The sequence below is a fragment of the Pseudopodoces humilis genome, chromosome 32, assembly GCF_049639895.1.
Source record: "Pseudopodoces humilis isolate 2021_Gansu_Grassland_sample_001 chromosome 32, ASM4963989v1, whole genome shotgun sequence".
In the NCBI taxonomy this organism is placed as follows: Eukaryota; Metazoa; Chordata; class Aves; order Passeriformes; family Paridae; genus Pseudopodoces; species Pseudopodoces humilis.
Genome location: NC_142231.1, coordinates 1,595,268 through 1,617,568, shown reverse-complemented (window position 1 = coordinate 1,617,568; position 22,301 = coordinate 1,595,268). Strand labels below are relative to the sequence as shown.

At 51.5% G+C, this 22,301-nt stretch overlaps 1 protein-coding gene across 1 annotated transcript; it reads left to right on the top strand.

Annotated features, from left to right (window-relative positions):
* The first annotated feature begins 1,294 nt into the window (after positions 1-1,294).
* ACVR1B (activin A receptor type 1B) lies at positions 1,295-20,070 on the top strand. The gene is made up of 9 exons (XM_005531994.3): positions 1,295-1,404; positions 10,334-10,573; positions 11,518-11,766; positions 12,845-13,075; positions 13,708-13,875; positions 14,390-14,546; positions 15,031-15,155; positions 15,775-15,905; positions 16,467-20,070. Exons 2-9 carry the CDS (start codon positions 10,399-10,401, stop codon positions 16,590-16,592), a joined length of 1,362 nt encoding a protein of 453 aa, XP_005532051.1. The 5' UTR covers positions 1,295-1,404; positions 10,334-10,398; the 3' UTR covers positions 16,593-20,070.
* Positions 20,071-22,301: the final 2,231 nt, after the last annotated feature.

Below are 22,301 nucleotides of genomic sequence, written 5' to 3'. Positions count from 1 at the left end.
ACACACACATATCACACACATATCACATGTATTACACATATATCACACACACATATCACACATATATCACATGTACTACACGTGTATCACACGTATCACACATCACAGGTATCACACACACATATATCACACATATCACACACATATCACACATATATCACATGTACTACACGTGTATCACACGTATCACACATCACAGGTATCACTCACACACATATCACACACATATCACACACATATCACATACACATATATCACATGTATCATACATATATCACACACATATCACACACATATCACATGTACTACACACATCACACACACATATCACACACATATCACATACACGTATCACACACATGTCACACACATGTATATCACACACATATCTCACACATCTCACAGATATCACACAAGCGTATCACACACATACACACACTTATCACACATCACACACACATATCACATGTATCACACACATATCACACACACATCACACACATATATCACGCATGTATCACACATATATCACACACATATATCACACACATATATCACACACATATATCACACATATATATCACACATATATATATATCACACATATATCACACATATATATCACATGTATCACACATATATCACACATATATCACACATATATATCACACATATATATCACACATATATCACACATATATATCACACATATATATCACACATATATATCACATGTATCACACATATATCACACATATATCACACATATATCACACATATATCACACATATATCACATGTATCACACACATGTATCACACACATGTATCACACATATATCACACATATATCACACATATATATCACATATATATCACATGTATCACACACATATCACACACATATCACACATATATCACACATATATCACACACATATCACACACATATCACACATATATCACACATATATCACACATATATCACACATATATCACACATATATATCACATGTATCACACACATGTATCACACACATATATCACACACATGTATCACACATATATCACACATATATCACACACACATATATATCACATATATATCACATGTATCACACATCACACACGCACCAACCCCCCCGCTGTCCCCTCCCGTCCCTTGTGCGCATGCGCGGGCTGGCCCCGCCCCGCCCCGCTGGCCCCGCCCCTGGCCCCGCCCCTGCTCCCCCTCCCGCCGGCGCTGCGGCCGCTCCGCTCCGAGGCCGCGGCGCGTCCCCGCCATGGCCGCCCGGGCCCCCCGCTCCCCTCCGGCTCCTCCTGCCCCCCGCCGTCCCCCGCCGCCCCCCGCCGCCCTCCTGCTCGCCCTGCTCCTGCTCCTGGCCGGGCCGCTCGGCGGGGTCCGCGGTGAGTGAGCGGCGGCGCCGGACCCGGCCCGCACCGGGCACAACATGGCGGCGCCCCCGCCCCCGCCGTGAGGGGAACGGGGAGGACCGGGGAGGGGTCGTGAGGGGGAGCGGGGGACGATGGGGGGAACGGGGAGGGAGGCGGTGCGGGGGGCTGAGGGCAGCGGGGGGCTGGGCTGGGGCCTGCCCGGGCCTGGGGCTGTGGGGCAGGGGGCGGCTGTGGGGCGGGCGGGTGGAGGGTGAGGCCGAGGGGAGATTTTAGACGGGCTTGGGGAGGGAAAGGGGATGAGAGGGGGCTGGGTCAGCTGGGGGTGTGAGGAGGCCCTGAGGAGTTCGGGGGCGGGGAGACACACGGGTGGGTGTTTCAGGGTTGCGAGAAGGACTGGGGGGGTGGGGGAAGCGAGAGGGTTGGAGGGGCCTGGGGGTGCCCCCAGGGCTGTGAGGAGGCCCCTGAGGGTTTTGGGGCGTGGATGTTTCAGGGTGAAGAGAAGGATTTGGGGGTGGGATCCATGGGGTTAGGGCTCCTGGAAGCAGGGAGGGCTCTGAAGACATCAAGGATGTATGTTGGAGGTTTGGGGGGTTCAAGCTTGGCCGGGGGCTCCAGGGGTGGGTGGTTTGTGTGAACCGGAGCTGGTTTGTGGCAGTCGCTCTCCCCCAGCGAGGGGATGGGCATGTGTCAGGGAAAGGCAGCAGCAATTGGGGCTGGGGCTTGGCTCCAAGTGCCAGGGGGTCCTGCAGTGCCAGGGGATGCTCTGAAGAAGCCTGTGCTCACCTTGGGAGATCTGGGAGCCTTCAGCCTGGTTTCAGGGGATAATGATGGAAATTGGGTTTTACGGGCTTTTCACAGAGGATGAACTTGGGGCTCTCAGAGGTGGTTTCTGGGCTTGTCACAGAGGCGTGGATCAGCCCAAGGTGTGTTGTGCTGGGTTATCATGGAACTTCTGGAGTTTGTGGCCTCTTCCCATTGTCCTGTGGCCCATCCTGGGGTGAACGTGGCAGCCCCCCGTGCCCCAGAGATGTCAGTGTGTCTGTAACATCCAGCCCTCTGCAATCTGCGGTTTGGGCTTTTAAGGAAACTTTTCCATACCCTGAGCTTCTGGACTGGAACAACTGTAAATATTTGTTTGGAGGGAGGTGAGGGAGGAAAAATTCTTTGTGTTGGTTGGTTGTTCCGTGTTAATCCGTTTCCTTTACCTGGCCTGGTTCAGCTGCTCATGGGGGAGGAGTGAGGGGGTCTCAGCTCTGGGGTTGGGAGGAACAGGAGGCCTCTGCTCCAGGCTTGGGGCAAGCAGCAGATCTCAGCTCCAATTTTACGAAGGAAATTGGTTTGGGATTAACTCGTTTTCCCCAGAGGAAAGGCCTGACCGAGCATCTCTCAGGGGGGACAGGACAGAGGATGGGCTGGTGGCTGCTGCCTCCAGTGTCCGAGGCTTCCCGGTGCAGTCCAGCTCTGTGGCTATCGGGGTGATCACTGTTGTGTAACTCAGGTACCTGTTCCAACAGGTTCCACTGTGGAATATTTTTCTCTTCCCCAACCTCTCACCGTTTGTGTTCTGCATTCCCACCTGACTGTCAGAGGGTAATAACTGTGTGTGTGCAGATCTGGGCTTGTTAAAGCACAGAAAATGGCTTCAAACCTCACCTGGGCAGCAGGTGAGGGTTTACCTGTGACTTCTGGGAATTTGGGAATAGGAATGTGCTTTTGGGAGAGAGTAGCTGTGTTTTGGTGTAACCTCAGGTAAAACCCAGCTTTACAAGGGTGTTTCAGCTCCTCTCTGATAGCTGGCAGAGCAGGATCATATGAGACTCGTGGCACGGCTGTTCTCAGGCTTTCACTTAGGTAGAAGTCGGTGTTTATTAAAAAAAACCATAATTAATAAACAGGAAAAGACCAATTGACTGTACAAATCCCCTGGAAACTTGGCGACTCCCAGTGCCTTTGATTTTGGGCTCTATGAGTGACTATTGTTTCCGCTCAGTGTGTGCTGAACGGTTTTATTCAGTACAAGGTGTGAGCTCAGCCTGGGTTTGAGGGAGTTGCACTCATGGAATGAGGTGCAGGGAGCAGGGAATCACCCTGGGAATTGTTCTCTGCTCCAGCAGCCATGATGCACGTTTGGTATGCCGGGGCTGCCCTTACTATTGTGCTTCATACCGGAGATTTAAACCTGCTTATTTCGGGAAAGGCTGCAAAAACATCTGAATTTCTGCAGTGCTGGGGAGCTGGGAACCTCTGCGTGTCAGTAAACAGTGCAGACAACACTCCTCCAGCCCCTTCCTTTATAAAAAAAGGAAAATAATCAAGGCTCCTTTGCAAATGGGTGTTGCATGTCAGCTTTGCTTGAAATAAATCAAAAACCTACCCTAGGGAATAATTTTGGGGCAGCAGATTTTATTATTAACACCTGCTTCAAATATTTACCCAGTTAAATCAGGCAAACTCTGCATGGTCCGTAAGCTATATTCTACAACTTTCCAAGAAAGCCTTTCTCTAACTGGAAATTAAAAACAGTGTCCAACAAGCATTCTTGAACTCGTCCAGCTCCTTGGCCAGACAGCTTGGGTTGTTTTTTTCTTTCCCCTGGATACGCTGCCAGGAGTGGATGCTCCGGAAATGGCTGTTGCGAAAGGAGTGGAGTCAAACGTCAGTTCTCCTAGCAGCAAGCAAAGTTCACTGGGTGGTGACCAGGGGGAAGGTGTCCTGCCCTGAGCAGACCAGGCAGGAATTGCTTCTCTGTGAGGGTTTTACAGGGATGAAATGCTGGGTGGGAACTCCTTTGTCCTCCTTATTTAAGCTCCTGGCTCTGAGCTGCCCTGTGCTTCTCTTGTGCACCCCTATTTATTTATTTCTTTTCAGCAGAAAAAAAGCCTTCCCTGAACTTTAAATCCCCTTGATAAAGTCTTTCTGCCTTTTGTGGCCTTCTTTGGAAGTACCTTGGATTGCTGGATGTGGGAATGTAGACCACATGTTAAACAATGTATTTCCACTCTGGAAAAGCCAATTGTCTGAGAGAAGCCAGGATGGGTCTGAAGTCTTGGAACCTTGATAAACCTGGGCATCAAGTGTGCAGGATGTTCTTCCACAGTACTGGTGTGTGTGGTCTGTTGGCTCCTAAACTGGTTTCCTGACATGTTAAAACACAAAATAGGTGTGAGACCAGAGCCCAGAGAGGGAACAGGGAGCCATGTGCTCGTGTTCTCAGTGGAAGAACAACAGCAGAAACATCAAGGCTTCTTCTAATTAACCTCTTAATGATGAGACTCCTGTCAGTTCCTTATTTACAATTCATTTAGAAGCTCTTTCGTGTTCCTTGAGTAGATGCAGGGAAAGTTCTGCACTTTAAAGGCACATTCTTCCTGCCTCTTTTCTATTTTTTTTTTTCCATTTCGTGTGTTTTCAAGTCAGCCGTGCTGCCTTCACGTCAGGTCCAGCCTGTGCCAGGGGACTGCAGCCAGCTCAAAGAAGTTGAGACTCTTACTTCCAACTTGAAATATCCCAGGATAATGTTTAGTTTCTGGATGACTTGCTTTAAAGTGCTTTGTTTTTCATAGTGCTTTGCAGCTAATTTTAACTCCGTTTCATTTAGCAGCAGTGGGTCAGTAGACATCATAAGCACCAGCAAGAAGCAAAAGAGAGATGTTTGGATCCAAAATAGGAGGAGAAATTGAAGGGGAAATGAGATGTAGGGAAGGTGGTGGTGCTGTATCTATGGGAGGACAGATCTGTGCTCGTTTCTCCAGCTCCTTACTAAGGAAATGGGCAGTGACAGTGTCCAGAACTGGCCTGACATTTGATTTTGAAGGCAGTGGGTACAGTGAGCTGGCTCTGGGGACTTGGAGGGGTCACTTTGGACTCAAATGTATCCCAGCAAGGGATGGAGGGATCCCACTTGCAGACACCAAACAGCACAACAGTTGAGGTGAATATGAGTATGAAGGGCCATCAGGATGATCAGAGGGATGGAGCACCTCTCCTAGAATGAAAGGATGGGAGAATTGGGATTGTCCAGCCTGGAGAGCAGAAGCTTTGGGGTGACCTAATTGTGACCTTCCAGTCACAATTCACTTGAAGGGAGTCTGCAAGAAAGGTGGAGAGAGACTCTTTACACGGGCCTGGAGTGCCAGGACAAGAGGGAATGGCTTCCCACTGCCAGAGGGCAAGGTGAGGTGGGATATTGGGAAGGAATTTCTCTCTGTGAGGGTGGGCAGGCCCTGGCACATGGTGCCCAGAGAAGCTGTGGCTGCTCCATCCCTGGAAGTGTCCAAGGCCAGGTTGGAGGGGGCTTGGAGCAGCCTGGGATACTGGAAGGTGTCCCTGCCCATGGCAGTGGGGTGGAAATGGATGAGCTTTAAGGTCCCTTCCAACCCAAAACATTCCAGGATTCCATGATAATATAATGGAAAGTAAATCTTGTTTGTTTAAAGCCTTCATCAGGTGGCTCTGTCCCCTCATCACTGCCTTTGGGAAAGGGAGCTGGTTGTTTCCTTGGAGCTCTGTTCCTTTATCCATCTGAACAAGGAGCACACAGGGGCTCCAGGACACACCTCTGCCCCCTCACCACGAGGGAATGGATATTATTCCTAACCCTGTGCGATACAGGTTGCTCTTTATTTTGGCACAGCACAGAGCCAGACACTGACAGGTATTTCTTTCTTCCAAGCATGTTTACACATGTCCCTCTTCATTAAAACATCCAAAGAAGCAGCAGAGCTACAAAGCCAATTGTTCCCCATTTCTGTTGCTAACATTATGCTGCTGCAGCATGAAACTGGTGCTCCCAGAGTGGGGCTCATTAAGTTTGGTGCTGCACAAAGATACAATCAATTGCAGCTCCTGTTCCAGAGCCTTGGAAAGGCTCAAAGTCAGGGGAATCATTCTTCCAGCCTCGATTCAAACTGTTGAAAAAGAACAGCAGCTACAATCCCTGCAAAAATCTGTTTATCTGGTAAATACGTGGGTGGTTATTGGCAATTTTACCAATGATCATCTTCAGGTTAATTATTCTCATACATATTGATCAGGTAGAGTTCAACCCTGAGAAAATGGCATCTTTCTTAGGCACAGCTTCGGGAGATGCCGGAAAATGTATTCTGAAAGGTGGTTAACACCATTGCTGGAGATTCTGCTGTGAAACTTTCCCCTGTCTAGCTGCAGAGACATCTTGACACATGCAACTCCGTGTGAGAATAAATACGTGCAAAATGAGCTCGGAGAGTTGCTGGGAAAGGAGGAGAAATGTTCTTTGCCTGTCAGAGCTCAGTGTTTGAATCTCCCTGGAGCACAGAGCTCGAATCTACAGCCCCCCACCTGTTTGTTTGGATCCATTTTGGGAATACAGGTTGCTTTTAATGGGGAGATTTGGAGGGAGAGAGCCAGCCCTTGTTTTCCTCTTGTTGATGCAGGGGTATATGGATACCACTGTGCCCCGAGATCCTTTTGGAGCTGGGGCTGTAACCCAGGAACCTCGTGGGGAGCAGAAGCAGCTCTTGGGCTTGAAGAAGTCTGGGCTGGTATGGTCAAGGATGGAGGAGAGTTTGTTTATTGGCAGTGCTGAGTGACCTCTGAGGTTTTGGGGAAGAGCAGTGAGGCCCTGCCTCAGATCAAATCACGGCAAGGTTTGCTCCAACCTGCTCCATCTCTCCAGTGAGAACAAAGCTGCATGCACAGGCTCTGCAGCTGAACGTTGGGCTTGTTGAGGCAGTGTCTCTGAAGGGCTGGGCTCGGTGTCGGTGTGGGGAGCAGATCGAGCGGGCTCTGCTCCAGCTCTGCTCGCACCTTCCACGCAGACGCATCCCCGGGCGCTCTGCGAGGGGGGAACGCGCCGCCCCAGCTCTGGGAACTGCTCTTTGTTTCCCTTCACCCCATCTATTTCCTTCAGCCCAGGCGGTTTCTTTTATTAAGTAGATTATATGTTTGGCTCAATAGGAGCTTTTCTTCCCGAAGAAAAAAGAATGCTGTTGGCATGAAAAATCCTTTTATCCACTCCTGTCTCCTGCTTTGCCCCGGCTGCTCTTGAGAGCACCCAAGAGATACCAGTGGGGGGCTCTGCTTCCCTGTCCACCTTCTGTCCCCCACCCAAGGGCAAACAACAGTTGCCTTTTCCTTGCTTCTCCTAAGTTTCTGATAGAAGAATTTGCCTTTCTGGTTAACCAGACTGGAGTTACTGGACCCAAATGAGTTGCTCTGTAATTCTCTTCTTTGCCAGGAGCTTCCCAGTGAGCCCTGGTGCAGACAAGCCTTTTCTCCCTGGCACACACAGAAAACTGGAGAGTTTCTCCCTGCAGCTTAGAGGTTCTGGCCAGCAATACCTGGAAAGCCCCTCAAGGGTCTCTGATGAGAGGTGGAAAGAAGGACACTCATGTGCTGAAGGCTCCATTCTCTTTGTTCCCACTGCTCTCCAACTGTGGGGATTTTTGAGGTGCAAACATAAGAATTAAAGTTTAAAAAGAGCAGTTGTTTCAGAGGGGGAACGGGGTGAGGTGAAGCCGTGGGGCATCCCCCTCCTTAGCAGGAAATTTTGGCTTTCTGCACAGAGCAGATAAGGATCTTTCTCTGTCTCCAAGCTGGGGCTCTGGTATCATACCTTGCAGGTAAACTGATTTTTTTGTTTGTTTTTTAATCCTACAAATGAGACTGAGCAGACACGAACCTGCTTCTCTGCTTTCCCTCTCAAAGGCATGCTCAATTTCAGGCCAGATCTTCGCTCAGAAGTTTACAAAACCAGTTTTATTAGTGCATTGAAGTGTTTTGTTTGCTTTGGAACTTCTGGAAGCAAAACTGCCACAGCCAAAATCTTGGGATTGAGACCTCAAAAATTACTCTAAGAGGAACAAAGTTCAGTTTTATTGTATCTAAATCAAACTGAAAAGAACCTACACAGTGAAATATATGTGGGTTAAATGTTTTTAATTTGTACCTTGAGCTTTTGATAAGTAATAAGGGAGATGCTTTAAAAGACCATTTCCTTTTAAGTAGACATGAAGGCAGGAATGTGCCCTGGGTGCTCTTTGCCATCTCAGATTTTCATAAAATCTCCTTTATCACCAACCTTTGTTCCCCCAAGTGTATGTATTTTTCAGAATTGTCTTTTCTGCACTCTGCTGACCATGGATAGACACTGATCTTGGAGCGGTTTGAAGTGAATGTTAGTGGAGTGGTTTTTTTTCCTTTTATTATAACATTTCCTCTCAAAATCTTCAGAATCTATGGACATTCTCCACGCTTCTCAACACAGATCAGTCTGAGAGTGTTCCTTGTCTGTTTTCTGTCCTCTGTTCCCTTTCACTGGCCTGTGCTGAGCACCTGAAGCTCCATTTGCTCATTTGATGCTTTTTAAAGGTGTCTCACTCAATCGCTCTTCAGCTTTTAATCACAGAATTACAGAATCATGAAATAACCTGAGTTGGAAAGGGCCCATCAGGATCATCCAGTCCAGCTCCTGGTCCTGTGCAGACACCCCAAAATCCCACCCTGTGCTTCCCTGTGAGCAATGCCCAAAGGCTTCTGGAGCTCTGGCAGCCTCAGGGCCGTGACCATTCCCTGGGGAGCCTGGGCAGTGCCCAGCACCCTCTGGGGGAAGAACTTCTCCCTGATACCCATCCTAAACCTCTCCTGACACAGCTCCAGATATTCCCTTGGCTCTTGTCACTGGCTTTTCACTGGAGTTTTGAATCTGTTGATTCCAAACTAACCAACAACCACATTCAGCCCATCTGAAACATCTCACAACAACAGCTGGAAAAGGAGGAGCAGCAACCAGAGAGAATTAAGTGAATAGTAATGCAATTACCCTGATTGATTTACCCAGGTCTCTGGGATAAGAGCTAATGGGTGTCTTCCTCCTAAACCAACCCTGAGTAAATCAGGACCAGCTTGTTTTTCATTGAGCTTAGGGTAACATGGCCCCACACACAAGTGTTGAGGGTGACTTTGTGTGTGACTTTACACTGAGAGGATTTAGATCAGCCTGGGCAGAGTCAACTGTGGCGTTTGTATATTTTAAAACCTTTCTTCACACCCTCCCTACCTGAAAGCCCATTTCTGCAGCAGGTAAGGACATGTTTTGGATTCCCTCTCGGAAGGCTGGGAGAGTTGATGAAAGCTGGTGAAAACCCAGCGTGCTGCTAAACAAGCCCCACCCTTCTTCTTGACATTGTTGGATTCCTCTTTGTTCCCAAGGATGGAAAGGCCTGGGGATTTGCGTACAGTTTTTCAGGCAGTTTGAGAAAAGTACAATGACAGCTGGGAGGTGAAAAAATGTGGGAATCTGCCTCAGAGTTTCTCCTTTATCCAAATAATCTTCGTGGAGAGCAGGCAAAAAGCCAGGAATGTATTTGACCCAAGGTAGTGTCTCGGATCAGGAAGGCAGTTATTAAATAAGTGGCTGATCTGGCTGGGTGTAGGACGCTTGGCTCGTGCAGTCGGTTGGGATTGGGTTTGGTTTGGCATCTGCCAGCTGCTCCTTGTCTCTGTGAGCCAGGGTGGTCATCCCTTGCCCCAGCCCAGGTTAGGCAGCTCCAGGGAGCCTGGACAGCCAGCCCAGGTGGAATCAGGTCAGTCAGTTTGAGTAATTGTTGGTTTTGGGTTGAGTCTGACCCGAGGTTGGGCTGGGAGTGGATCTCGCTCGGATCTCACCCGGTTTGCAGGGATGACTTGGGTCGTGGCTGGTGGTGATTGCAACAGGGGCAGGCAAAGGGCTGCCTGGACAGGCACCTCCTGGAGAGGCTCCTCTGCCTCCACAGCCTGTTTCATGCCGAAATTGGATTCTTGCAGGTCTGGAATACTGAGTATGACTTGTGCTGTTCGCAGAGCCGGTTCTTCCAGAGCCTGAGAACGGCCCTTCTGAAATGGAGAATTTAAAGAAGGTTTCCTCTTGTTTGAGCTTTTGCTCTCTGTGGATTTTAAAGAGTTGATCTTGTTTTGATTTCAGCTTTGACATGTCTGTGCTCTGACTGCAAACAAGCCAACTCCACGTGTGAGACGGACGGTGCCTGCATGGTCTCAGTCTTCAACCTGGATGGTGTCAAACACCACGTTCGGACCTGCATTCCTGAGGCAAAATTAATTCCTGCTGGGAAACCCTTCTATTGTCTGAGTTCAGAGGATCTGCGTAATACTCACTGCTGCTACTCCGATTTTTGCAACAAAATTGATTTAATGGTTCCCAGCGGTAAGTAGAGAGTCAGATAAATCATGTGTTTGAAGTGGGAGGAGAGGAGCTGTCTGTTTGGGATTGGGAATTTGGAGTTCTCAGCCCTGTTTTCACTTCTTCCCTTCAGTTGCTGCATGAACTTGAGCGCTGGGTTTATTTCCTTCATTTGTGAAGTGGAAGAAACAAACTACTTCAAATTCAAATGGGAACTTGTGTGTTCCCTTTGTAACTGAGCTGGCCCTGCCTTTATCAGCTGCTGTTGCTTCCATTCCAAAACTCCAAATCTTTTAGGTGTTGAGCACAAATAGAGGAACATTGCAGCGGCTTCAGAGCAAAGTGTGTGGGGAGGGAGGTGCCTGGGTTCACAATACATGCAGGGGAAGCAGCCCTGCCTCTGAGTGAGGGTGTGGGAAACTTCTGCTTCTCATCCCTGGGATGGAGAGGGCATGTGGTGCTTCCTCACACCTCCTACTTTCTGTTTTGGGCTGGTTTTTAGTGGGTGCTGGGAGGACTGCAGAGTCATTTTCCTTGGGAGCAGTGGGGAGGTCTCATGTGTGTTCAGAACAGCAAATAATTGTCTTCAGGTGCAAGTTCACTGGTTGTTGTAGGGCGAAAGGGAAAGAGGGAGCAGGGAGCCCTGGCTGACTGGTTGAGCTCAAATGGAAGGTGAACTGCAGGCTGTTCTGGAAAATCAGCTTAGAACACACTCAAAGAGTGTGTCAAAGAGTGAATGAACAAGCCATAATCCCTGATCCCACAATTGCAGTTCCATCTTCATTTTGGGGTTTCAGTTGCATTTTGCCTGCCTCATGATCAGCCCCACCTTGACACTGTTGTTTGATGTGTCCCCAGGCTAAAATTCTCCAGGCTCTGAGAGAGTAAAACAGTAAAACACAAGAAAATCTTCAAAGGAATGATAATTCTCTCAAAATGTCTGTTTTTCTCCTCCCTTTCCTCCCAAGGACACCTGAAAGACAATGAGCCCCCATCAAGCTGGGGTCCTGTGGAGCTGGTGGCGGTGATTGCCGGGCCCGTCTTCCTTGTGTTTGTTGTCATGATCATTGTAGTGTTTGTGTTCCATCACCACCAACGAGTCTATCACAACCGCCAGCGGCTGGACATGGAAGATCCTTCCTGTGAAATGTGCCTTTCCAAGGACAAGACCTTGCAAGATCTGGTCTACGATCTGTCCACCTCCGGCTCTGGCTCAGGTATTGCGAGATGATGGGACGTGAGCAGTGAGGCTGCAGTTGTCTTTTGGGGTTGGTGGTTGCCACAGCTTTGCCATGGCAGTGAGGCCGCTGCCTCAGAGCCTGTTCAGAGGGTTCATGAGTAACTTAAAGGGATGTTTATATTCAGTTGTGCGGTGGTCTCTTGTCTGTTCAGGCAAGAGCAATAGTTAAACTCTTCCTTAACTGCAAGAGGATACCTTAAACAGCTGCATCTCTTCCCACATTGGCCTTGGAACAGGATTTAGGTTGGAAACAGCCATCAGCTGTGAACCCGTGTGTTGTTGGCTTTCAGAGGAGGATGCAGGATGCCACCTGCATCAAAGCTGCAGGAAAATAGGGAAGATCCCGGTAGATCACCATTTTATGGTGCAAATAGCCCATTTCATCCCAAAGAACCCTTTTGGTCTTCCCAGGTGGATGATGTGCAGTGTTTGCTTCTGCAGCATTTAAAAGGAAGCCCCAGAACAGGTGGAAAGTCACCATTTAGTGGTGGCTTTGAACTAGGAAGGTAGTTGGGTTAAAGAATATAAGGAATTTTGCAGCAGATGGGAACTGTAGGAGAGTCCACAGAGGCAGAGTATGTGACAACCTGATATTTGACCAGGGAATCAACCTTCAGCAGCACATCTGCTGCTATATATAAAATATTTGGGATCTCTTCTATGCATGCTGTGTGCAGGTGAGCTCCATGATTTCTGTAAGCAATGGCAGCGATGTTGAGACTCCTTCCTTAAGAGAAATTTGGGGGGGTTCTGCTTTTTGAGCAGAAACTAATTCATCGAGTTCCATTCTTTGCATATTGAGACTGCAGTTCCTTTGATCTCTCATGGAGCAGAAGTTCCCCAACTGCTCTGTGCCGGATCTCTGCTTCAAAGCAGAATGCAGATGCTGCCCAAGCAGTGGCACATCCCACGCAGGAGCTGCCACCATTCCCTGCTTTGGGTCTTGCTCAGGCTCCCAGTTGTTACCAAATGTAGAGCCTGCTGGGTTTGAGGCCATGGTTGGGCTTTCAGGAGGTTTTCTGCAGGGATTCATTCCTTCTATTCCTTGTCCCCAGGCTTGCCTCTGTTTGTCCAGCGGACCGTGGCTCGGACAATTGTCCTTCAGGAGATCATCGGCAAAGGCCGCTTTGGGGAGGTGTGGCGGGGCAGGTGGCGTGGAGGTGATGTGGCTGTGAAGATCTTCTCTTCACGTGAGGAACGTTCCTGGTTCAGGGAAGCAGAGATCTATCAAACAGTGATGCTGCGGCACGAGAACATCCTGGGATTTATTGCTGCGGATAACAAAGGTAAGAAGTGCCTCGGGCCCGAGTTCAGGACTGTGCAGCCAGTTCTGGTGCCTGACCACCCTTTCCAAGAAGTTCTCTCTAATCCAAACCTTCTAACCTAAATCTAACCCAATCTAAACCTTCCCTGGTGTGACTTTAGGCCATTCCCTGTGGTCCTGTTGCTTGTTACCCCACCTGGCTCCATCCTCCTGTCGAGAGGTTGAACAGAGTGAGATGGTCCCCCCTGAGCCTCCTTTTCTTCAGGTGGAGCCCTCCAGCTCCCTCAGCTGCTCTTCAGAAGTTCTCCAGACCCTTCCCCAGCTCCATTGCCCATCTCTGGTCACGCTCCAGCACCTCTACAACTTTCTTGTCATGGGGGACTAAAGCTGACTAAAGTCAGCTTCTCTGGGCCTCTGCACTGCCCAAGACCGACTCCAGGATTCGAGCTGTTGCCCACCCAGTGCCTGGCACGGGGGAGAGGTCACTGCTCTGGTCCTGCTGGCCATGCTCTGGCTGATTTGGGCCATTTCTTACTTGCCTCTCTTGAGCTGCAGCCTTACACAACAGCTCTGCTCTGTCCCAAAATTGTGTGGGGTGCTCAGTGGCCATCCCTGCACTGGATCTGCCTGAGCTCCGTCTCTTTGCTGTTGTAGATAACGGAACATGGACTCAGCTGTGGCTCGTCTCTGACTACCACGAGCACGGGTCTCTCTTTGACTACCTGAATCGCTACACGGTGACTATCGAGGGCATGATCAAGCTCGCCCTGTCTGCTGCCAGTGGGCTGGCCCACCTGCATATGGAGATCGTGGGCACTCAGGGTAAAAGCTAAGCTGGAAAAGGAATTGGGAATTCTTGAGGGGAGGATAAAGCAGGATTGCTGCAGGGAGCTGATGTGCTGTGCAGCAAACCCTGCCTGAGTCAGCCCGGCTTCATCTGGTGGTTATTGACCAGAAATAGAGCGATTGCTTTGGCTGGCTGCAAAGTGGGTTAACCTGGCGCTCGCTCCCAGGAGTTATATCACCATTTCACATCCCATCCTAAAATTGGCGCTGCCTGGGTGGGATGTGAGCACAGGCAGAAACAGAATCACAAACTCCTGACGTCGGCGCCTGTGCTGGGATGTGGAGTTTACATCCCTCTTGAGGCCTCTGGGTGCCACTGCATCAGTGGCGCCTCCAAAACACCATTGGAGCCTTTCCCTGCTCCATTCCTTATGAATCTAAACAGGAAAAAGTGTTGCAACAGTGGGTTTAACACCCTGAAATCCGGTGCCAGTTCAACAAATGGATTTCCCCACCTTGACCCTTGCTGCTTTTTGTTTTGCTCTGCTAGGAAAACCTGGGATTGCTCACAGAGACCTGAAATCCAAGAACATCCTGGTGAAGAAGAACGGCACGTGTGCCATTGCTGACCTCGGGCTGGCTGTCCGGCACGACTCCGTCACAGACACGATTGACATCGCACCAAACCAAAGGGTTGGAACCAAACGGTAGGAAAATGCATCTGAAGGTGTTTGAGTGACTGGAAATGCCTGAGCTGCGGGTTGAGCACTGGGGGAATTCTCTGAATCCAGCGTTTCCCAGTGCCTTGCAGGGTCAGTTTTGTGCCTGAGTTGATGAAGGGACATTCCAGGTGTCACCACGTTGGGAGGTGTGCGGCAACCATGTAAACCTGGCACCAGGGGCTCATGTAATATATGACAACAAGCTTGGCCTCACTAAAGCCTTTGGGACCTTCTGCTGGGAGCCTGATGTAGTTTTGGGACATTTCTACCTCTTTTCCCAGCTTGCTGTTTTTCTTAAGTTATTTTTTTCACTCTATTAGATCACAGGGCCCAGTTCTGTTCTGATGGTGGCTGTGCCAAGCAGAGCTTTTTCTGCTGGGAAGGAAGTGCTGTGTGGGAAAACTGATCATTTACCGTCTTCCAGAAAATTCCCTTTCAGAATAAAAACACTTTTCCTTTCTCTGTGCAGATACATGGCCCCAGAAGTCTTGGATGAAACCATCAACATGAAGCATTTTGATTCATTTAAATGTGCCGATATCTACGCCTTGGGCTTGGTGTACTGGGAGATTGCCCGAAGGTGCAACGCAGGAGGTGACGTCCTTTGTGTGCCTGGGCCAGTGGCTGTGCTTGCTCCTGGGTCTCCCAGCCTTGGGGTTCCTACTGATCAGGTGTTTGGGAGGTTTGAGGGGAACAGGGCTGTGGGAGGACATGTCCCTGTGTGTTGTCACTGAGGGAGGTAACACAAGTGACCCATGACTGCTGCTAAGCCCAGCCAGAGTTGGGTCAAGGGTATTGGTGCTCCCAGTGGTGGCTGATGTTCCTTTGGATGGATTTTCAGGAAGTGGTGGTGCTGATTGCTGGGGGACTCCCCCAGATCAGTATAAATGTCTTGGCACGTGCAGCTGCAGCATCATCCCACGTGTGACAGTGCCACTGCTGTGGAGATTCAGTGACCCTGGCGCCTTGCTGGGAGGTGTTGATCCCAGCCTGCTGACTCCGTTCCAGTTTAGGCAGCTGCATTTTATTTCCCTGAATTTTTCTTGTTAACTCCAATTCCAGATTCTTCATTTCTGTTCTAAATAACTGCAAAGTGTTGACGCATCTCAGCAGTGAGTCATGGAGCCCAAACCTCTATCCGTCTGCCTTTAGCGAGCACAGTGGCCATGCTCCCTGTTCCCAGGAATTTCATTTTCCCTGCTCTGCCTTTCAGGTATCCATGAGGAGTATCAGCTTCCCTACTACGACCTTGTGCCCTCTGATCCTTCCATTGAGGAGATGCGGAAGGTCGTGTGTGACCAGAAACTACGGCCAAACATCCCAAACTGGTGGCAGAGCTACGAGGTAAGGTTTCATCTCCATGTCCCCTTCCTCTCCTGTGAGAAAAGGCTGAGAGAATTGGGATTGTCCAGCCTGGAGAACAGAAGCTTTGGGTGACCTGACTGTGGCCTTCCAGTACTTGAAGGGAGTCTGCAAGAAAGAGGGAGGGAGATTATTTACAAGGAGTGCCAGGACAAGGAGGATTACACTGCCAGAGGGCAGGGTTAGATACTGGGAGGAAATTCTTCCCTGTGAGGGTGGTGTGGCCCTGGCCCCAGAGAAGCTGGGGCTGCCTTTTCCCTGGAGGTGTCCAAGGCCAGGCTGGACAGGGCTTGGAGCAGCCTGGGCCAGTGGAAGGTGTCCCTGCCCATGGCAGGGCATGGAATGAGACAGGCTTTAGTGTCTTTTCCAACTCCAGCCATTCCATGATTCCCCCATGATGAGGTAACAAGGACTGTAGGGTGCTCTCTGATTCTGGGGGATGCCGAGGCTGTGTCGGTGGCCAGGCAGAGCAGCAGCCTGGCACAACAACATGGGGTCAGGGGAAGAGCAGAGCACCAAGCTCTGCCATTGTTTCTTTCCCAGGCACTACGGGTGATGGGCAAGATGATGAGAGAGTGCTGGTACGCCAACGGAGCAGCTCGGCTCACTGCCCTCCGCATTAAGAAAACCCTCTCCCAGCTCAGTGTCCAGGAAGATGTGAAAATTTAGGCTCTGAGCCTCAGCAGGAGGAAACTGCACAGGAGCTGCTGTGCTAGAGTAGACGTGTGATGGAGGCCTACCTCGTGTTTCAGCCCAACCTACTGCTACAACCAGACAGCGGGACCTGCAGGCTGCTAGGCAGGGGGACGGAGCCTACAGAGCCGCTCTCTTCCCTGCTTGGGTATGAAACAATCCGAAACCTTTTGTGATCACCTCCTGAGAGCGTGGAGACTTGAGAGGGACTTCACCCGAGGGATCTCAGCCATGATCGTAACTCTTTGTTCCTTTAAAGGAAATCCCTGTAAAGTTCAGCGTGCGTTGAGCACCCGTTGGCGGGGTCGGAGCCAAGCCCGGGTGCTCGGTGCCGGGAGCGGGAAGGGAAAGGGAAGGTTTTCTTGCCGTACTCTCGAGGATTTTTCCAGGGACTGGCACGTTAATGCAGAAAAAGCAAAACAAATGGTGCTCTCTTCCAAGAGGCTGAGCCGGAACAGTTGATCAGCTTCACAAAACCGTTCTCCCTCCTTTTCTTAAGCTTGAAAAAGTCCAACTCGGCGCCCTGACGGCCGTCGGGGCGCAGCGGTGTCTGCATGCGCGAGGTGCGCGTGTCCCCGTGCCTGGTCATCTCCTCCATAGCCGTGCGGTGTCTGCCTGTGGGTGGCTCATCTCTGTCCGTGCTTCCTGTGCATGTGCAAATCTCGAGTGTCCCGTTCGTGAGCTGTCGCGCTGGTGCTCTCCGTGCTGAGTCGTGAGCGTCGTGGAGCTTGGACAGGCTGCTGCAGAGCGGATCCCTGGCTCCCCGATGGGCGCCGCGGCCGTGCCCACTCCGCTGCCGGCTGCCAGAACGTCCCATCAGGTTGCCTCACTGCCACCCCTTTCCCGTTTTTAAGACGAAACAAATAAGGAACTGAGAATCACTCCTGGAATCCAGGTTTTTTTGTCTTGAGCCCCTGGGGTTTGTAATTCTTGGTAGCGGGGAGCTGAGATGTGAGAGATGGAGCAGGCGCTGTGGCCGGCACGTGGGGAAATGCAGGATTCAGTTCTCCTGGGAACTCAATTCCCAGCTCCACCACCCAGGCAGATCTCTGGGGGCCTGATGATGCCGCGCTGGGGGAAGAGTGGCTGGACAGTGGCTAGGCAGAAAGGGACCTGGGGGTGCTGGTGACAGCCAGATGAACATGAGCCAGCAGTGTGCCCTGGTGGCTAAGAAGGCCCAGGGCCCCTGGCCTGGATCAGGACTGGTGTGGCCAGCAGGAGCAGGGAGCTCATTCCCCCCCTGTGGTTGGCACTGGTGAGGCTGCACCTCGAGTGCTGTGTCCAGTTCTGGGCCCCTCAGTTTGGGAAGGACATTGAGGCGCTTGAGCGCGTCCAGAGGAGGGCAGCAGGGCTTTTTGGCACACGAGCCCGGTGAGGAACGGCTGAGGGAGCTGGGGTTGTTTAGCCTGGAGAAAAGGAGGCTCAGGGGACTCCTCATCACTCTCTACAGCTCCCTGACAGGTGGTTGTAGCCAGGTGGGGGTTGGGCTCTGCTCCCAGGCAACAACTCACAGAACAAGAGGACACAGCCTTAAGTGGTGCCAGGGGGGAAGTTTGGACATCAGGAAAAAATTCTTCACTGAAAGAATGATTGGGCATTGGAATTGTCTGCCCAGGGAGGTGGTGGAGTCACCGTCCCTGGACATGTTTGGAAAAAGACTGGATATGGCACTTAGTGCCATGGTTTAGTTGATGAGGAAGTGTTAAATTAGGTCATAGGTTGGAGTTGATGATCTCAAAGGTCTTTTCCAACCTGGCTCATTCTGTGATCTGAGTTCTGGGGGTGCTCTGCACCTCCCAGAGGCACTGGGCAGGATCTGACAACAGGTGTGGGTTGGGAAATCAACATCCATCTTTTTAATATAGGTGTATAAATATCTCCTAATGTGGAAGTGGCTGTGTTTCAGTGTGGGGTGGGGGCATCTGCATGGGTTTTCTTTTGATTCAATGCCGAATCCAGGTGAGGGAGATGTGTGTGGAAGTGAGGGCTGTGGCTGCCGTGATGACTTTGGCAGTCAGGAAGAGCCATGGTGTAGAGGTCAGGTCAGTGTCTGCAGTAGAGAACTCTGAAGCCATAACTTTTAACTGGAGTGGTTTTGATTATTATTTTTTTTAATTATTATTGTTGTTATTATTATTATTATTATTATTGTTTTCTGGGAGGGTCTGGATTTTAACTTTTTTGAATATTGTTAATTCTTTCTAAGAGCAGAAAAACAATCTCTAATTATTACCTCTTGACCTGTTGGTTTGTAAAGAAATCACTGCAAAAAAAGAAAAAAAAAAAAAAAAGAAAAAAAAAACCAAATGCACAGCTCGATTTACACTGGAACTGTTTCTACTCTGACCTTGCTCCTGCTCTCTAAGGTGAGGTTTCATCTCTGCTCCGGCTGTCAGGGTTAAGTCTTTATTTCAATCCCTCTGTTCTTGCTGTCTGTGTCCCTGTCCGTGTGTCCCTCTCCCCCTGATTCCCTGTGTGTCCATGACCTTGTATAAAGTGAGGAGTGTGGTTTTTGAATCATGTTAGGAGCCGTTTTGCATCCCCCAAGGAGTTTTTGGTGGCGTGGATCTGCCGTGGGAGCAGGGATGGGGGTCCCCTGTCCCCTTCAGGCTTGTCCTGAGTCACATCCCAGCCCGAGGATCCCAGCTGATCCCTTAAACCTGCATTTAGAGGCCAAGGGGGGCACTTGCAAGCCCTGAGGACTCCCAGGCTGTTGGAACAGGCCCCGGGGCTGCCCTGGGAGCTGGGGGAAGGACAGGAGGGGACATCACCCAGCCGCAGGTACTGCAGGCTCCCTTGGCTCTCCCGTCCCGGCGACTGCAGGCCGGTACCCACGGACACCGTCAGCTCCAGAACTTGCACTGAACTCACCCCCTCCAACTGTAGCCACACTGCACCTGCCTCAGCTAAACCAAACAGCGGCCAGCGAGCGGGGAAGGGATGAGGGAAGGGATGAGGGAAGGGCAATGCCCCCAGGAGCAGGATTTTAGGAAAAGCCAGTTTGAGAGAGATGGGGAAAACCAAGCGGGATCCTTGGCAGGAACGCTGACCATGTAGCATTTACACAGCACTTTCATGCAAACTGGTGCCCGGGGGTGCCGGTGCTTGCCGAGCTGACGGAGCACGTAGGAGTTGCTGCCTGCCTCCAAAACTTGCAGCAGCTCTGGGAAAAAGCAGCATTCCAGGCAGTTCCAAGGGGAGCCCGGTGCAGGACAAGGAGGGGGTCCATCAGCGGTACGTGGCTGCAGGACAGAACTCTTGGTACTTCTCTGCCCCTTTGATTTGTTTGGTTTTGTACATTTTCTTAGCAAAGGACTGTAAGAAAATAGCCACTTAGCCACTTTACCTCTTCAGTATGCAAATGTACATACGGTGTAAGATAGGAAATCTTTTGTTTAATATAAAACCAGGCTGTCGATTTCTGCTGTACATTATTAAAAGTTTGTTTTATTCATGTGAGGTGTTGCAGTCTCAGTTCACTGGGAGGGGTGGGAATTGCAGGGCACAGCTCAGTCCCTCAGAGAGGGCTCTGGGGTGTGGGGAGGGGGGGACTCATCCCTCACAGCTAAAATAATCTCTTTAGGAATCCTGGTCAAAACATTTTAATGTTGAATATTCCCATTTTTAGTGAAGATGCAGCTTCTAACACCCGCCAAGCACTGCCAGCATAGTGGAGGTGAGACGGAGAGGAGGCAGGTGGGATTTTCCACCCATGCAGGGATGAGCAGCTGAACTTGGGGCTCCCACTCTGGGGACAGGCACAGAGCAGGAGGGGTTGAATAAATACCCTGGAGATCCCCTCAGAGCATCCCTGGGGGTGTGGTGGGTGCAGTGGGCACCTCCCTGGAGCATCCCTGAGTCTCCACGTGGACCCACAGCTTCAAGGACAGATAAATCCTGCAGAAAACTACCCTGTGCCCCTACAAAATCCTGTTTGCTCCGAGGGTAAATAAATGGTGCTGTGTGAACTGCCCCTCTACTAATTCCTTAATTAAAGGCTCCTGCAAACGAGCCTGGTGTGAGCGGATCAAGGGGAAAATCTGCCGAGGCCTGGGGTCCCCCCGGGCTCAGACAAGGTGGGGAGGGGGAGGCACCATCTGGGCTTATCCTTCCTCATTCCCAGCTTTGTCTGAAGCTCCTGCTGTGGTCCCAGGAAAATCCAGCCCCATCCTGGAAACGTGGGCAGCAGTGAGATGAGAGGATGGAGAATTTTTAAGCAAAACCTGTCTGCTCCTCTAGGAAATGGGATGGGAAAACAGTCTGGGGTGGCTGCAGCCGAGGGGCCAAGTCGTTACCAGTTTTTGGGAACAAGATGGGGTGTTCCTCTTCATTCCTAGTGGTTTGGTGACTCACGATCGGTGGTGGGCTCAATCCCATCCTTTCCCCAGCACTTCCAGCCCGGAGCAGCTCTGCTCCTGGAGCAAATTTGCCTCCTGGTAACCCCAGGCCAGGCTGTGGGCGGGAGGTTTGGGTGGAACGCCAGCGGGGTTGTTACGATCTTCATTTTTTTTGGCAAATTTTAAACAAACACTTGGGCAAAACTCTCAACTCCAGCTGGAAAATTCCCGCTGCCTCCCGCCGGGGCGCAGCGAGGAGCTGCCGGAGCCTCGCGACGCGTCCGCAGCAGCCACCGCGGCTGCCTCCGGGAATTGTTCTTCCCTCCGTGTCCCAGCTCGGTGCAGCGCAGATCGTGCAGGAACAGTTGAAATCCCCCCTGCTGCCCCCGTTGGGAGCCGGGCCGGGGGCTGTGGCCACCCCTGCCCCTACTCCTGCCTCCCATTAAATCCCAAACGCGGCTTTGGCGGCGGGTGGTGGCCTGGGGGTGATGTGGTGGCAGCTGTCGGGGAGCAGCAGAGCCCGGCACTGCTTCTGCTCCTGGAAACCCACGGGTTTCTCCCCAAATCATCCCTGAGGTGATCCCTGGGAACTCTCCTTGGCACCCTACAGTGCGTCCTGTGACATTCCCAGCAGCAGCATCCCATCCCGCAGCTCCCCGCAGGAGCACCCAGACCTGAGCCCCGTGGTGTCCCTGAGGATGCCCCCACGCAGGACCCTCCCTCTAGACCCCCAGGCTGGACTCCCATGGGATCCCTGGCAGAACCTCAGGAAGGACCCTCCCCCTGGACCCACAGCCCGCACCCCCCGGGGTCCCTGAGCAGGACCCGGCGCTGAACCCCCGTGCTGGACCCCCAGAGGGTCCCCGAGCAGGACCCCAGGCAGAACCTCCCCACGGGATCCCCAGACAGGAACCCGCGTAGGACGGTCCTGAGGGACCGCACCCAATGGACCCCCCCCTCTGGACCTCCATGGGGTCCCGGGCAGGACCCTCACACTGGACCCCCCCTCTGGACCACCATGGGGTCCCGGGCAGGACCCTCACACTGGACCCCCCCTCTGGACCTCCATGGGGTCCCGGGCAGGACCCTCACACTGGACCCCCCCTCTGGACCTCCATGGGGTCCCGGGCAGGACCCTCACACTGGACCCCCGCCCGAACCTCCGCGTGGTCCCGGCTCAGGGCCCGGAGAGATGCCGGTCACAGGCGGACACGGGGCGTGCTCTATCCACAAAACGAGCTGGGTTTAACGCCCAAGTGGGTGCGGTTTGGCTCCGAAAGGGGCGCGTCCCGCCCCGTCCCCGCCCCCAGGGTCCATATAGCGGCGCACGGCCCGGCCCGGCCCGGCC